The 17,955-nt window shown below is 41.0% G+C and overlaps 1 protein-coding gene across 5 annotated transcripts in view; it reads left to right on the top strand.

Moving 5' to 3' along the window:
* adgrl3.1 (adhesion G protein-coupled receptor L3.1) overlaps window positions 1-16,353 on the top strand; it is a 156,984-nt gene extending 140,631 nt beyond the window's left edge. For 2 of the 5 annotated variants that reach the window (XM_078793289.1, XM_058085631.2), the window contains 5 exons: window positions 2,576-2,744; window positions 5,553-5,678; window positions 6,108-6,201; window positions 11,744-12,046; window positions 14,020-16,353. In XM_078793289.1, coding sequence (XP_078649415.1) covers window positions 2,576-2,744; window positions 5,553-5,678; window positions 6,108-6,201; window positions 11,744-12,046; window positions 14,020-14,660 — 1,333 coding nt within the window. In that variant the 3' untranslated portion in view covers window positions 14,661-16,353. Of the gene's footprint in view, window positions 1-2,575; window positions 2,745-5,552; window positions 5,730-6,107; window positions 6,202-9,592; window positions 9,722-11,237; window positions 11,256-11,743; window positions 12,047-14,019 lie in introns of all 5 variants that reach the window. The other 3 variants (XM_058085624.2, XM_078793288.1, XM_078793287.1) reach the window with 3 other exon arrangements.
* Window positions 16,354-17,955: the final 1,602 nt, after the last annotated feature.

Here is a 17,955-nt window from a genome sequence, read left to right as displayed (position 1 = left end):
ATTTCAAAAATGAAGGCGAAACCACACGATCATTGCTCCAGTGCCTTTCAGGGGGATGTAATCAAAAGGCTTGATTAAAGATAAAAATCAAAGAGCAGTTTAAAGAATAAACGCTTTGGGATTTTTTCCCCCCAGTTTGTTTTTAAATGACTTTTTCTCTCTATGAGCATGCTGAAGGTTGAATAGATTTTAATCAGTAGGCTTTATTAGTCATGTCTCATTTCTTTGTGAGTCATAATTGTGCCCTTTTTTTTGTCTCATTTATGTTCGTCCTTGTTGTTTTCTTTGTCTCTTGAATTCCAAGCGATTATACATTGTCTCTGTTGCTGATTGGTTCTGGTAAGGCCATTCTCCAATCAAGATGCCCCGACATCTCCCCCTGAGACATTTTGATTGGTTTGCTGTTGTCTTATTTGTCTGTAGAAACCGCCCCCCTCTCTCCTTTAACCACACGTGCCTCCTCATCTCCGCGGAATATGAATTACTTGAACGTTTGTGACATTTGTGAGCTGTTTCTTTGACCTATATAACTCGCCCCGATGTGCTGTTGAAATGTTACAATGGTGAAATGTGAGTGAGGGGAAGCAGCTGAGAGCCTGACTTAAGGGAGCACCGGGAGGGAGGGGGAGTGTGGTGGGGGGGGCGGCGGAGGGAAGGAAAAGAGGGATGAGATGCTCCTTTATTGGAGAGGGTCAGCAGACGGGCTTTATTGGCGGTTATGTCTCGCCTGAATGGTGCCACAGAGGGCAACATCAAATCAATCATCGCAGTCTCACTCACTTACCCTCCTATTTTCTTTCTCCTCCTTCCTCCTGACTCTTCTAATATCTCACTAATATCCTTGCCTTGTCCCCCGCCCCATGTGTATTTATCTCTATTTTGACTTTTGATGAATGCTCAGTCTGCCAATCATATTAGTGACCATTGTCGGGACAGAAACAGTGGTATATACTTGCAGTATATTTTACAAAGCAGAAATCAGCAGTAGACACAATTAGTACTTCAAGGCTCTCTGTTTTGATCGCTAAACAGGTGGCTGAGAAAAATCAGAGTAGCAACACTAAGAAAGGAAAACAGGAAAAATTCCACAGAGAAAGTGAATAGAGTGAGGTTCCCCAGGATAGTGAAGTATGCACAGAAAAGATAAATAGAAAAACATAGAGACAAATATAAATCTAAAAAGAAAAAAGAAGTTTAATCAAAAAGAGAGTTTGGTTCCCCACTGAGGAAATGTAAAATATGGACTGGGGCCATTTTGTGGAACGTTAATGGATCCGGGTTTGTCGATGTGTATCAATACAGTAAGCATAGAAAAATTCAGATTAGTGACCATTTAAAGCTAAGAAATTAAAATAATCTATTCAGTGCACAAACTGGTTGAAAGTGAGGTTCACCAGTGTGACAAAAAAAAGAGATTCTGCTCATTTCATTGAGTTTTATGATGATATTGGACCCCAGTTGGGCACTATAGTAAGTTCATTCATTCATTCATTTTCTACCGCTTTTCCTCACGAGGGTCGCGGGGCCTGTGCTGGAGCCTATCCCAGCTGTCTTTGGGCGGAGTACACCCTGGACTGGTCGCCAGCCAATCACAGGACACATATAGACAAACAACCATTCACACTCACATTCATACCTATGGACAATTTGGAGTCACCAATTAACCTAGCATGTTTTTGGAATGTGGGAGGCAACCGGAGTACCCGGAGAAAGCCCACACATGCACGGGGAGAACATGCAAACTCCACACAACGGTGCCCGAGGGTGGAATTGAACCCTGGTCTCCTAGCTGTGAGGTCTGCACGCTAACCACTCAACCGGCGTGCCGTCCCCACTATAGTAAGTTGTGTTAATAAAATAGACTTCCAAAGTCCATCAGATCTTGTGGAACTCTTGTGAAGTTCTCATGATACGGCACCTCCACATCATGTAGAACAACAGTTCAACATTTTAAACATGTACAAAAGTGTGTCACTGTTTAACACATTTCTGTACTGTGCAGAAAATGAATCAAGCGAGGTTCCTCGGTCTGCAGGAATGTATATCTGCAAAAAGGAACATGGGAGTAAATGTAAAGAAAAATAGAACAAAATATGGAGTGGGACCATTGCTCAGTGAGTTTGTGAAAATGTGAAACACACTTTTAACACTCAGGAAAAAAAATCTTCTCGTGACTGACATCAGCTCGCTTATCACCTCTCCTACCTTCGTCTGTGTATTTGGTGTTTGATGCCCCCTGAGTGTGTACTTTTAAGGAATACCTACCTTGGTTTTCTCCATCCCACTCCCACTGTGTCATGGATTTGGGTGAACCCATCCTCACCCCTTTCTCATCCTTTATGATACCACATGCATCACCGTAGGCTGAAGAGCATTTTCTGATTGAGGGCAAGAGATAAGGTTAGCGTAGCACAAGCTGAAACGTACCCTGTCCACATGCCGTCCATTATCACGGCCACTACTGACCTTTATGTCGGACACATTAAGAGAATAATCATTCTTTTCAAAGAGTTGGTTGAGCGCAACATGAGGGGAAAAAATGTGTTTTTCTCACGGATCTTCTCCTTTCCTGCAGGTCTTGGGTGATTGGGGCCATAGCCCTGCTGTGTCTGCTGGGTCTCACCTGGGCTTTTGGCCTGATGTACATCAACGAAAGCACCGTGATCATGGCCTATCTTTTCACAATCTTCAACTCACTGCAGGGAATGTTCATCTTTATTTTCCACTGCATTCTGCAGAAGAAGGTGAGCGAGATGTAGACCAGATAGACATGTCTTAAGCACAGTGAACATTGTAGCCGGGACTTTGAAAAAGTTAGTCAACAAGAGGCAGGTGACGTTAACAACTTTTTAAAGCACATGCAGAGGTAAACAAAGCTTCTAGATGATTGACCACTCATTACAGTAGACTTCAAATGCAGCGTCTTCATACTGCAAACTTGTGGAGTTAATTTAAAAAAACACACACATCAACAGGTTGCCAACAGCCAGAGAAATAAATGCGAGATATTTTCTGTGCAATATTGGAGACCCTATTATTTTCTTTCATAGGTGACACACCTGGGCACTGTAAGAGAATTAAAACGGATTTCATAGGGGAAGGCATGGGAACATTAGTGTTCCCAGTTGCTTTTTATCTTTGTATAGTTACTTCTTAGTTGGCCTGAGCTAACACAAACGTGCCCCCATTTCCTCGTATTTTTTTTTTATCTATCAACTGTTGCCATATTGTACTTAGCAGCCAGGCTAGGGTTGTGGTTTGATTTCCCACTCTTACCATTACTCCTTATCATCACACTTTTTCCTATGTGTGATTTTAGGGTAATTTTTAGGGTCTGTTTTTTTTGTGAGCCAGCAAAGTGAATCTGAAATCTGATTGGTTAAAGAAACAGCCCAAGAGACATGGGCCATCGCTGCTGATCCTGAAGACCCTGGACAGATTCAATTGACAAGGCAATACATAGACACCGAAATCTGATTGGATAAATAATAGATTGTTGGGAATAAATATAATTTCATGAAACAAATATTAGGATTTAAGTTGATCGTGTTTAGGCCAGCAGAAAAGGATTCGCTGGCCGTTATAGCACACCACAGATACACACACACACACATTTTTTGGGGTTTATCTGACCTTCTGGATTAGATGAACACATAGATTAGAGCACATATATTTCCAAGTCGAAGTTATACTGTCGGGGGTTTTCAGAAGAAATCTACACATCCTGTCGTATTTCCACAGTCTCACACTTTCAGTACCTTGGAGAATAGATAGAGGCAAGAAGATTAATCAAATGCTCAATAGTAATGTGGCGTCAGACCCATTGTGAGCCTTCAGTTTTAAATGCACAGCAAGTAAACTCCAGCAAGGGAGTGTATGTATGTGTGTGTGTGTGTCCACAGTCTACTTAAGGTATGTGTTAGGCCATCAGATCAGGTGTCCAGAGAGATGTCCTCAGAACCGTGCTGAGGTTTTCTTTGGCTGCAGCCCAACGTGGTTTCTCCCAAGATGCACGGCACGGCTCACCACACAGCTGTTCAAACAGAGCATGTGGCAAAACAGGCCTGCCAGTCCAACAAGCTTGTTAAAAAGCAATTACTGCGCTATTTGTTCTAACTTGATTGGGATCTAAATGCAGATGTTCTGTGTGTACAAGTGCATCATGTGACTCCTGGAGGAATACCGCCATTACAAATCCGAGTAATAAAGTCGGGTCATGTTAATGGGAAGGAAGTTATAAAGTTAATCCTTTAACGTGGACATTTTGATGGAGTCGATGTTTGTTCAAGAAACCTCAGCAAGAAAAGTCAGCCCAGAGGGTAATATATCAAATTAAGACCAACATTGTTTTGGTCCCATGGAAGCGGCAAGACTATGCAGGATCTGGCCTCGGTCCACCTGTTAAGGTTTTTTGTCAATGCTGCACATTTGTCAACCAATTCTCAGTTTTAGGTGTATATCAAGGGGCGGGGGGCATGTTTTAGAGTTATAGAAGAGCGAGCTGCCAGTGGTAGTTGTGGTAAAATGTCAAATCATTCAAGCTTTCATACGTATTGTACATAAAGGTCAGATTTTCCTCACTGCTAATCACTGGATGTGTTTACTTGGACCACAATATTCCGATATTACCCTGGAACCTCCAATGTCAAAATTAATTTGCTTCACTGTACTATGAAAAACGTTCTTGAATAACTTGACCGGAGTATAGGACAGCCTTGAATATTCATGTTTTTCAGAAAGTTTCTTTCAGTTTTAGACAAGCTCAAAGATATCGATCTTTTTAAAAGTGTGGTTTCATTTTTCAGTGAAATAACAACAGCTCTGCTTTGTTCATCGCCATTATTCTAAAATAAGCATCACAAGTCCTTTTCTGTTGTTTGCTCACTTGCTAACAACATTTGTTTTTCCCAAACCATAGGGTTCTGCGGTGGCTGTGGCATAACAGAATCAGAATGAAAATGTTCTTTATTGTCATTATACAGAATGTAAAACGAGATTGGAGAGCTAGTTTAAAAGTATACAAAAGTAGCATAAGTAAAAAAGACAGTTTAACAAGTTGCATGCAGGCATTAAATATACAAGATATATACAAGGTGACAAATAATCCAAAGAAAAAGCAAAACCCAGATGTTCACTGAACTGAAGTCGAGAAAAATATGTTGATGCATGTGTGATTATATGATAATTGATTAGAAAACCTTAAACTGTATTATGGAAAGCAGGAAGTGAACAAATGTAACAGTTACTGATTGTAAAAGTACCAGATGGAGGGGTAGGATTTAATAAGCTTTGCTTCTTCCTACTCCTTTCAGACATGTGGAACTGGGAACTGATTATGTGATGCATTCAATTGTAATCTGATGCATGTTCAAATGAAATAAAACCATCACCATTTCCATTACCATTACCATTACCATTACCATTACCATTACCATTACCATTACCATTATGGGTTAAACTTTAAATTTCCAGCAAATTCTCCCCATTTTGCGCCTTTATTGCTTAATATGCAATACTTTAGTAACAACCTCCACCTAACACCTCCCATGTAGGTGCGTAAAGAGTACGGCAAGTGTCTGCGTACTCACTGCTGTAGCGGCAAGAGCGTAGAGACCTCCATCTCCTCCTCCAAGACCACCACCTCCCGTACGCCCGGCCGCTACTCTACAGGCTCACAGGTGAGCTTACCTGCCTGCACACCTGGACGCTACAGCACAGCAGACTCTCAGGTGAGGCCAGTGCACGCCATGAGGGTTTGAGGTTACTGTCCTTCGCTTTCAACTGCAAATGAAATGAAGTCATTGATTTCTGAGATGTTGTATTGGTTCATTTGGAGTTGAAAGTGGACCTAGCCCAAACCTTGACTCACACCTGTGCACATGGATGCTGGCATTCTGGTCTTTAAAGTGTCAATGGAATTGACGGGTGGTTATGTTTTCCCATATCCCCTTTGCTGGTTGTTGATTTGCCCTTTTTTTTTTGTGCACCACACCCTTTTATGTTTATACTTTGCTTCTCCTCTTTTGTTTTCATGTGATCACGCCTCCCTTCCCTCACCACGGCTGCTCCATTTCCTCCTCTTTTCCCTTCCGCTTCCTCTCCCGTAGAGTCGAATCAGGCGGATGTGGAACGACACTGTGAGGAAACAGGAGTCCTCCTTCATCACGGGAGACATCAACAGCTCCGCCACGCTTAACAGAGGTAACCGCGGGATACCACACATTTGCATTCCCGTCTCTGTCAATGTATCATATATATTAGCAGCAGAGAGCGTGTCAAGCATGAGTTGTCATTTAGTAGTGGTTGGGTTCCTGCAGCGTAATGTTCCACTCGAGACTAGGGTGTATATACAATTCAGTAGGAAGGATGCTTGGAGGATGGATTGATAATAGTAATCGTGTTTCATAGAATGGAATCATTTGTTATCTCCAAATACTATCATTAATATAAAATGTAATAAACATATGTGGGTTGGTGATAGTGTAGTGTAGTGCGCCAAATGATGGACCTCGATCCAGATCTAGACCAAGTGATGGCTCTTGCTGGACTCGTGACTAATTACATGACTGGGAAATAACATATATATAATAAAGGCGCGGGTCGATCATAGAGGCAGCTTATCTTATCTATTAATTCAGTCGCTACAGTTAACATGACAGCAAACATGGTGACATCACTCGTTTTGAGCCAGGGACATTGTTTGGTTCCTGCCGGGAACCATCCATCCATCCATCCATTTTTTTGTGCCACTTATCTTCGACTAGAACCATGGCTTGCTCAAAAGTAAGACGTTGATTGAAAAAGTCATAGGAAGGACCAAATGTGTTCATTTTTCCAGAATCCGGTGCCAAAGCGGCATGTCTCATATCCTCTGAAACTGTAGTGTCCAGTATGAAAAATCTACGAGCGTCATACCACATAAATTTACAGCACAGCATCATGCAAATGATGAACAATCTTTACCAAGGATTGTTTGGATACTGGAGCAGAACAACATTTTCCGCTAATGGGAGAGTTGTGGCGCTACTCAAAGGTAAACAATGTCCTGTTGCAGGTTTTTTGCTAAAGAGAAATTATTATTAAATTATTATTTCAGTTTTATTTAACTTCAAATTAATACTCTTGAGCTCATTCATGGTTTGTACAGTCAAACCTTTTATTATTTTATATGAAATGTGGTACTGTTTCTTATAAAAACTATTTAGGCCTCAAAAAAACTTCAATTGCTTTCTGTCATGTCTCCCATTGGGGGACAAATATTTTCACCCTTCCCCACCCCGACGTGGTGACATGTGTGCACAGCCAAATTTACTACTGTGCCGGTCAAAGCTTTCAAGCGTTCAGCGCACCTTCGGCACACTGTTTTGTCATGAAATTCAAGCTAAAAATGTGGACATCTCCCCCTGATGTGCTCCCACGGCCATCTCGGCACAGCCCCGTTTACCAGATTACTAAATTGGCTGCGCAAATTGTGAACTGGATGAAATTTGCACTGCACAGGGTGCGCCACCCTGCGCCACCTTGCACTGCTCCATGGAAATAGAGGCCGTAATCTTAACTTTACTGCTATGTGAGTCCACTTCATCACTTTACTCGTTTGTATTATGCTCTTTTTCTCTCCATTCTGTAAAAACAAATTCACAAGCCAAAGAAAGGGCTGTGCTATTCTGAGTTCATATGCCAAGGTTGTGTGTAACTAAAGCTGCACCGTATATTATTTGAAAAAAAAAATCGAAATTGTATGACCTCTCTGCAGAGGTTTCACCGTATCTTCTTTTATTAAAAGATGTCAAATGGTGTGTGTCTCTTCCCAAGAATGCATTCAAACATGGCTTGGATATCTCAGCTTCCTGAGGTACTGTTTTGAAGCAGAAAGCGACTGTAGTTGGTGGTGTTTAAAAGATATCTATTACCGCCCCCTCCTCGTAAGGCCACAGTAAAACTGTTAAGGAAGTGTGTGTCCTACTGAGTACATCCAAATTGTGAAATATACTCCCGTAGTCCAATTTTTAAAAGTCTCTCAAGTCGAGGTGTGGCCCTGTCTTCCTTTTGGCCACTAATATGCTGTTACATGACAGATTGATGCTCAAGCAGACACAGTGTGTCAGCATCGGAATTATCGCACACATTCTGAGGGAAGGCTTAACACACACACACACACACACAACCTCCGCCTACTATTACTTTACACAAATAAGGTGCGAAGAGCTGCTTAGCTGCCACATCCTAACTTTCTCAAAAATGTGCATTAGTGAACAAAGGCAGAATGAGATATTATGATAGAAGTTGGAATTGTAGATGTTTGGCAAGTGGAAAAAAAAGGAAGAATACTTTCATTATTCATGTTAAAGTTGGGCTGCTAAGAAATTTCTATAGTTGTGCTGCAGCACAGTAGTAGAGGGACTGTATATATACTTCATTTTGTCCATCGTTAACTCATAATTGATCCTAAATAGATGTTTGCAGTGATCATCATGTCGTATTGTTAAATACAGTAATATCATGTAATATTGGAATATAATATTGAGTCGTGAAAAACTTAGTATAACCCATGGTGTGGCATTTGTGGCACCCCCTATGGGTTCTACTCAAAATGCATTGGAAGACATGCTAGCTTTACACACATACGTAGTATATGCTTGTCAGTCCCACAAGCACAATGTTGCAATGATTCTGCTAAAAATCCTAAAGTTACAGTGGGTGGCTTGTAGCCGGCATTGAACTATGTGAGAAATTTCAAGTCCATCCAACTGATGTGGTGTATTTGTCAGAAAAATTATCGCACAGGCAATACAGATTTAACACATTTTTACACTTTTGCATGTAGCAAACCCCTCATTTTAATAATTCCAATCAAATATATACTCTAAATAAGGCATAGTGGTTAGTGTGTTGGCCACACAGTCGGGAGATGTGGAACATCTGGGTTCCAGTGGAGTTTGGATGTAGTCCCTGTGTGTTTTCTGTAGGTTCCTCCCACATTCCAAAAATATGCATCTTAGGTTACAAGACTCTAAATTTCCATAGGTGTGAATAGTTGTTTGTCTATATGTGCCCTGCCGTTGTAGTCTAGGGTGCACCTGAAGTCAGCTAGGATAGACTCCAGCATACCCTCGTGAGGACACACGGTATATAGCAAATGGATGGATGGATGGATACTCTAAATATTGCTTTATTGTTTGAATCCATCTACTGTATCTCTTCTATATCATTACAAACAATCCAAGCATATTGAAGTGCAGCAACAAGTTGTCCCAAGCAATGCTCTACTCCCATTGTGTTTGTGCGCCCCCTACCCCCGACCCCCATCATGACTGGTGGCGGCTGCAAGAATGACTTGTTAAGCTTTGCTGAGGCTTTTACCTCAGAACTGTGTTGGCTTGTTTGATTCACTTGTCCTCTTCTCTCCTTCTTTCTTCCACACACTCACTTTCCATCTTTTTCTCGCTGTACTTACTCCCACTGAGCCACATCTACATGCTCCCTCTCTTCCCCCCCCTCTTCAATCACCAAATATCCTCCTGTTTTTTTTCCTCTCTCTTGACTCGGCTGTTGCTTTTCCCTCCTTCCTTTCTCTATCTGCCTGTACCAGGAACCATGGCTAATCATCTTATAACTAATGCTCTCCTTCGTCCCCATGGTACTAACAACCCTTATAACACTCTCCTGGGGGACTCTGCAGTCTATAACAACCCTGCTGCGGGCATGTACAACACCCAAGGTGTGCCTGATGTTCCTATTCTAAATGTACAGCATGCAGATTGTTATGGAAGTACATTACTTTTAATTTGCATGACGATTGTATTGTGATGCAGGCTTCTTGGTGATGTGGTGAAGACTCCCAAGTGAGGCCATTGACAGATCATTCTGCGTTACGGATGGGCGTAGTAATTGAGGAATCGATCATTATGAATTCTGTATGGAACTGATCGATGATAATCATGTCTTAAAGCAATTGAGGCTAATGTACTGCACTATTTAGTCTGCTATGGGAAGTTAAATCCTCTATTGTGTTCAATACAACAGTGGCATGAAAACAGGCGCGCAGAACATTCAGATCAGTGGTGTGTGTGTGAGTGACTGGAAGAAAAGCTGTGACTCACTTGGGGAAAGGTTGTTTTGTGCCATCTGTTGGCTAGCATATACGTATATCTACCAAACCGGTTAAAAAAAAAATGCACTTAATTAATAATCCTGTTAATAATTCCAGTCACTCCAACATTTGAACACAAAAAACTTTTGTATAGTTTTACAATTATAGTTTTACATATGTAAAACAATTTCAAATGCATGTAAAGGGATTTCTCACCTCTTTGCATTTTTTTTGGCTCCATGGTGGGTTATTTTTTAATAAGAAAAGCGGAGATTTATGGATTAACTGTGTCAATTAGCAAAGAACTACAGAGTAAAGCGCTGATGACATCATAGACAGGTGACAGAAGTTTTGGGGATTTCTGGTTCCCATTCCCGTGCTAATATGATGCTGACATTTTTAATTTAATAGCTCATATTATCAAATGTAATACATTTAATAACACAACAAGAGTTGCACGAGCCACATTGTATGTTAACCGAGGCAAAATCTGTTTTTTTGCTTTTTTTACGTTAACCGCCAAATACACTAACTGGATTGTGCACTAATTGAGATTTCACTGTAACACGGAACTCCATAAACCAAGGACCACCGGTATTCGGGTAAATACGGTAATAGATAATGAATTTTTCACTGCAGTAGTTTGCTGTCTAAAGAAGTACACGGCAGCAGCTACGGGAAGTTGACTTTTCTCCAGCTTTTTTAAAATAATATTTTTAAAACATAATAAAGCTGTCACTTTATTGCCCCTGAATATAAGACAACAAAATACGATCAGTACGGTAATCTGTCATTATTTTTTTCCCATAGCAGGTCATAAATGGTCGGGGAAATGCCCATCCCTAAAATGCAATAATTACATACAGAAAACATTTCCTAATTTGTTTCTTAGTCATGTGTTGATTTGTTTGGCACATCTTGGGAGTCTGCACACTGAAATGTTTGTGCTCACTTTGCATTGGTGCATGTCTTGTATAACGTCCATGTGTCTAATATCGATGTGAAATAACACAAACAAGCATAATAATCAACTGTCCAAATGCAGATAATGAGATACTCCTCCAATTACTGTCTATCTGTTGTTTCTGATGTGCAAACTGACATCTGTGTCTCTTTCTGTCTTCTTCCTCATGCCGTCCATTAGCATCTTACCGAGACACAAGTATGGGTTCAGTTCCTACATCAATAACTTAGACTTTCTTCTCTGGCTTCTGCATAACTTTTTTTTATTCTCTCCAGCCAAAGAAAAGTTTTGTTTGGCTGTCAGCCTTTTCAAAGCAACTTTTCATTGGTTTATTTAATTTTGTATGAAATCTATATCCTATTGTCTCTTTAAGCCCGTTTTCTAAGTGCAACTTGTGTGAAATGTTGTAGATCGGATTTAAAGACATATGAGTTGCTAGGATTAAAATGCAGTCGTTCGTTTTGTCCCAAATTGATTCAATTTAAGAACCTTAAGTGTGACTTTTACAATTTCTTTTGCTCTTAAAGTCACAGCCTTGTTTTTTGTCACTGCACTAATTAGCACATTGAATTATGGATGCTTCCAGCCTGCTTTAATGCTAAATCCTCAGCAAACTCACCTAATAAAAAAATAATTTTCCCCACTGCAAGACTTGAATCAATTTTTCATCTCTCACTGTACTTCAGAGGGCATCCTGAACAACGCAAGAGACTCCAGTGTTATGGACACGCTGCCGCTTAATGGTAACCACGGCAACAACTACAGCATGGCCAGCAGCGAATACTTGAGTGACTGTGTGCAAATTCTAGACCGGAGCGGCGGCTATGGCACCCATAGCAACCACAAAGAGACCACTTTGGAAAAGAAGATATTGAAAGAGCTTACCTCCAATTATATCCCGTCTTATCTCAACAACCATGAGAGGGCCACTAGCGAGCGTAGTCACAACCTGATGAACAAGCTCGTCAACAGCAGCATGGCCAATGGAGGTGAGCTCTTACTTTTCATTGTTGCATGTGGTCACTTCTACCTAGACAGGGTATGCATGGCAAAAAAACACAAATTCTGGCTCCGAGAAACCAAGCCATCCTCACCTCCTACATGTTTGAAACTCAGTGGTGGTGATGGTTACGTGCTAAGTTACAGTATGTCAGCACCCACCCAGTTAACAATTTGTCATCATGGGTGGCATTAGCCGTCAGACTGCTCAAAATATCTTCACTTGTATTCTGGACTTGAATTGGAGGCAATAAGCAGCCAATAAATTGGTACCAGGATGGTGTGGTTGCTAGTGTTCCATAAGAAGTCATGTAAATAATCTCATCTGGGGGAAATTGTCATAAAGTCATAAAACCTTTATAAACTGTTTAAATACAAGTGGAGAAAAAAAGTTAGCTACTATTAACATTAAACTATTCAAACAAAGTCTAAAGGGACAGTAAGCAGCCGCTTCCTCCAGCTGCCTGGAGGGCTCCAACGTTCAAATGTACCTATAGAATTATCATCCTGTAAGAGACGGTGATGTAACACACACACACACACTAGTTACATTTATTTTCAGCTAATATTTAAAAATGTTAGCTGTCATTGAATTTTGAAGGGAAATCTACTGCTTGCTCCAAAATAGATCAGCGCTACAATTTAGAAAACGTACATGCAAAACAAATCAACAAATCCAAAAGATGGCTTCTATAGAATCTAAGAGTTTGACTATTCATGCTGAGATGTTTGTTAAAATAGGAAACAACACATGCGAGGGACAGTGAAGACGGATTCACATGCCTAGACACCAAGGACTATTTGAATCAGGTGGTGCACATATGGAGGACATTGTATGACAGGACACTAGAAAGGCTATTAATAATTGCATTTAAACTTCCATTTCTTCAAAAAAAAAAAAAAAAAGAGCCAAAGCCATGCTTCTCCAAGTGGATCTTTTACATTTACTTAGGGTATGACTTTTTAAAGCAGGGGTCTCAAAACTCAATTTACCTGGGGGCCACTGGAGCTAGGGTCTGGGCGAGGCTGGGCTGCATCAGGTTTTCCAAAAAAACGCATTTATTAAAAACAGAAAAATGAATAAACTTTGCTTTGGTTCCGATTTTCTACATAAAAAAATTCCACTGTTCTCAAATATCTTCATTTTTATTTTTCTACACAAAATAAGATCAAGAATAAAGAAAATCAATCAATCAGTAATAATTAAATATAATAATAATAAAACGGCAAATAATAAAAACTTAAGAAACCACATATAGTTGGTGGGTAGACAAATTATTTTTTTCAGATTAAAATGAACAAAGCATTATTAGAGCCCTGTAGACATGACAAAACACGACTATAGTCACATTTATACTCTTTTTATTTACAACATATTGCGCAACTGCAGGGTCTTGAGACACATGCTAACTCGCAAACTAGAGAGCTAGTGACCTAAGCGGTAGCCTCCAAGCTATTTCCTTTAAACTTAAAAAGCCAAAAACTTACCACTTCCACATGGATAGGGAGGATAACTATTAACAGTTATTTAACCTTTAACATGAACATTAATCAAACGTAATATTTTTTTCCTGAGTACATGATACCCTACAGCATATCAAGGCGGGGGCCTCAAACTAGTGTCCTGCGGGTCACATTTGGCCCGCGGGCCACGTGTTTGAGACCCCTGTTTTAAAGTGTTTTAGCCCCCTCTAAAATCCTGATATGCTAATTAGTTAGCGTGTACAGATTTTTTCTGTGTGTTAGTTTGATAAACCAAATTTGCCTCTTGAGCCCTAAAATGTGTGCACCTCTGTCCTAGATAAATGTAGATAGTCTGATAATTCCCGTGGACTTCCTCGGTAATGTTTCAAATGTCGAATGCAGCTGCAAACGTTTGTCCAGGGAAAAGGAAGCCAAAAGATGTTTTTCATTATAAAGAGTGAAGAATGTGAAAGTCCTAAGCACACATGTTTTCTTTCAGGGAGCCTGGCAGGAGGTAGCAGTAGCTCCAGCAGCAGTGGAGTCGGAGGCTGTGTGGGCAACGGTAAAGAGGACGGAGGCCCCATGGTGCTGGACAACCCTGCGGCCTTCCCCCACGAGGAGAACCTCGGCCTGGAAATCATCCGTGAGGAATCCAATGCGCCGCTCCTACCGCCGCGGCCTCCTCCTCCAGATAGCCACCCGCCACCGCCTCCCCCACACAGCTACTCCAGACCACGCCGCATCCCGCAGGAAACCAGCGAGAGCTTTTTCCCCCTGCTGACCAACGAGCACACCGACGAGCACACACACTCGCCCAACCACAGAGACTCGCTGTACACCAGCATGCCGGTTCTCACCGACCTCCCAGACGCCCAGGTGAATGGATTAACGGACGGCGAAGATGAAAGCTCCGGAGAACTGCAGCCCTGTAAGAGCGCCACCGCGCCAGAGTTAGACGACGTCTACTACAAGAGCATGCCCAACTTGGGCTCCAGGAACCACCTTCACGAGCTGCAGAGCTACTACCACATGGGTCGTGGAGGTAGCGATGGCTACATGGTGTCCGGCAGCAAGGAGGAGTCTGATTCGTCACCTGAGGAGCCCCCTGTGGACCCTTCCCACCTGGTCACCAGTCTATAGAGTCCACCAAGAGACTCCTGTCCCTCCCTGAGCTCACAACCTTCCACTGTTGTTAACTGACAAGCCGAGCGGGTCCGCCCCTGGACTAAGAGCTGCGTGTAACTCTCATCATGGTTCACAACAATAAAGGGGCTGAATGTATTGTCATCAGAGGGCGACGCTGAGAGCCACTTTGTGAATATCAAACCTTGAGTAGAACCTTGGACCTGGAAGAGAGAGAAGCAGGGAGGGATGTGTAATTTTATGTGTCGGACCTGAAAGTTCTCCAATATGGACCTCCAGCAGATCAGAGTCTCCACTATTACCACGACTGAGGTTCTGACCCCCCGACTCTCCTGGTTAACAAGGAATCGTCTGTGTTTCTGTATGTGGATCTCACTCTAAAAGACACATTTTGAAGGCCAATCCAGCCACAACATAGACTGGCTTCAGACAAAGACCCCGCCCCCACTACCTGCCAATCAAGTGGAGGATGTATGATAAAAATCTCTCAGCAAGCAAACTGTAACCGTATCTTTTTCTGACGTTCTAAATTCCTGTTCATATCTGCTCAACGGGAGTTGTGTCCAGGCTGGTGTCATATGTTCCTGCAAGTTCTTGTGACTGCGGCTGCTGTTTATTTCGCTAATAACAAAATGGCGGGAGATCCGGTGGACGAAAAGCGGCCGGTGTCGTCTTCTTTCTTCCGTAGAAGTCTTCAGTTATGAAAAGAATTACGACAAAGTGACTAAATCATTTCTATGTATTGTATAGAATACAGATACAGATGTTGCATATGACCAGTTGTTATTTTTCAGTTGTCTGTGGAGCCGTTGGGAACTGTCCGGCCACATTTCGGTGACGGAAGCAGTAAGGAACTTCTTAGCGCACTCTGACTAATATGCATTTAGCCGACGCACAGTTTTGATCCGTTTACAGCCACACCACTCTCACTTACATTTTGCAAATTGTTACTCTATATTTTACACTGTGTAGTCGGAAGGGAAAAAGAAAGCGGTGCTTACTATGGAAAACACTTTTTCTGGAAGTTTATTTTTCTTTTAGGCACAAGGGGGGGGGGACCTGGGTGGGTAAAACACACCAGGTATTTTGGAGTAACTTATATATAAAGCATATTGTTTTTATTGCCAAATATTCTACCATTTGACATTACTTAACTGTACTCATTGTGCAAAATAAAATATTAAAAAAAAATGGGAATTGAATGTTATTCAAAATTGAAAGAAATACCATTACTTTATTTTATTTTTATTTAATTTTTTACACCATCAATGTGTACCGAGGATGTGAACTCTGCACACTGCAGCACTGTTTAATGTTAAATCCAATGTTTACTTATTGAGGAGGGACATTTTCAAAAGTTTGTATGAAGTGTAGCTTCCACGTGTATCCCGAGAGCCGCTTCCAAGTTTCCCAAGAGAGAAATTATTTATTTATCTGTTTATCGGTTGAAAGAAGGCAGGAAAAAAAAAAAAGAGCTGACTTTTATGCAGGAGTAAATAAAGTGGCACATGGAGTGCTTTCTTTTGATTTGTTTCTTTATTTTTAAATTATTAAGATCATGTTGATTATTCCGATATTATTGCTGATTATTTATTCTTTTTTGTATGGTTTACCAAGTTGAATGATCTCATAACTAATATTTGTTGTAACAGTGAAAGTTGTTTGCCAACAAATAAATTACTGAACTAGCGCTGCGACTTTTTCTTTCGCCTTGTTGTTGGAGATGTAATGTAAACATTGTTGCCCCCCCCTCCGAATGGGCTCTGCCATCCCTTCATGAAGATGACACGGATGCTATGGCAAAGGGTGCTTCTTTGTGCTTATAAAGTAACTGCAGTCAGAGTTCAAGTGCATTTATATCATGCTTTTTTTTCCCCACAGCACTTTTCCATTGTTGCGTTATATCTCGCCCACTTTGTTGACGTTGATTACCTGTCGATTACAAGGCGACCACTCTCTCCCCCTCAGGAGTCATGCTGCCTCTGGGCTTTCGTTGTAATCTTGTTTCACGTAGCCTGTTGTGGCCTGGAGTATTCACCTTACACTCTGCTGCTTTTAGCCAGGCAAGCATTTTACAGGGAAAGGTTGCACTGAGGAAAAATGTTTAATGGAAAAGAGCTGCAAGTATGACTAGCTGTTCATTTGTATTGTTCATTCCAGCATGTCTGAAGGAAATTTGTTTGAATATTTTGACAAATTTCTGCCCTAATTGTTGAAGTCTTAAAACACTGACAAATTATTCTCATCCAGACATACCGTTATCCCTCGTTAATTGTGGTTAATTGGCTGCGATTAGTTAATTTTTGCAAAGTAGGATTCAATATTAATGGATATAAACGTATATAGATATAGTCAATATAATCTGAAAAAAGAAGCCATTTAAGACTTGAATAAGTGTTTGTGTGTGTTTCAATCAATGTCTTCAGGATGTGTACACAGGAAGTGAGGTTGAGGATTCAGTAGCCATGATGATGTTATTATGATGCTATTGCACCTATCGTGTGATGAATAATTATAAAATAATTAAAGCCTGCTGTTTCCAAATTGTCCATAGGTATGAATGTGAGTGTGAACGGTTGTTTGTCTATATGTGCCCTCTGATTGGCCGCTGACCAGTCCAAGGTGTACCCCGCCTCTCACCCAAAGACAGCTGGGATAGGCTCCAGCATGTGAGGATAAGTCGTACAGAAAATGAATGAATGTTGGCAGTCTTATGTGTGTTACTAGTGACACCTAGTGGCCAATGTAGACTGCAGTTCATAAACGTCTTGTATTGCCTTAAACTCTATTTGTATTTTAGTTCAGTTTCAGTCATGTTCTGTGTTTGTCGCTCTGCTTCTGTCCTTCTATTGCGATGCAGGCCGTGTGGCCGATGCACACCTGCAATCAATTATTCACCTAGGCTTCTTAAGCATGGCGGCAGATTGTACCTCCAGCTTCACCTGCTCACTTTCTTGCTTTGTGGCTTTTGTCTCTGTGGTACCTTGTAAGTAATATCCTGCTGGGTTCTCCCAGTGGTGTTATGTTGTTATTTATTATTTTTTTTTTTGCTAAGGCTACTATAGTAATTTATTGTTTGGCTTTTTATTGGTATTTTTCCCTGTCAGCCCTTCTTAGGAGGACACTTTTTGCATCATTAAATATTTTGTTATTATTTGAACTGAGTCTCTTGATCCTCTTGATCTGTTTTAACCACAAAACAGCCATCATTTATTAATTACTGAAAAGATGTATATTAATATGTATTTTACATTTTTTTTCACACAAGAGGAAAAAAGAGGTGATGACACAA

This window comes from Doryrhamphus excisus, linkage group LG9, assembly GCF_037039965.1.
Source record: "Doryrhamphus excisus strain RoL-2023G ecotype Guam linkage group LG9, RoL_Dexc_Guam_v1.1, whole genome shotgun sequence".
NCBI classification, from domain to species: domain Eukaryota; kingdom Metazoa; phylum Chordata; class Actinopteri; order Syngnathiformes; family Syngnathidae; genus Doryrhamphus; species Doryrhamphus excisus.
This window is presented reverse-complemented; position numbering and strand designations above follow the sequence as displayed.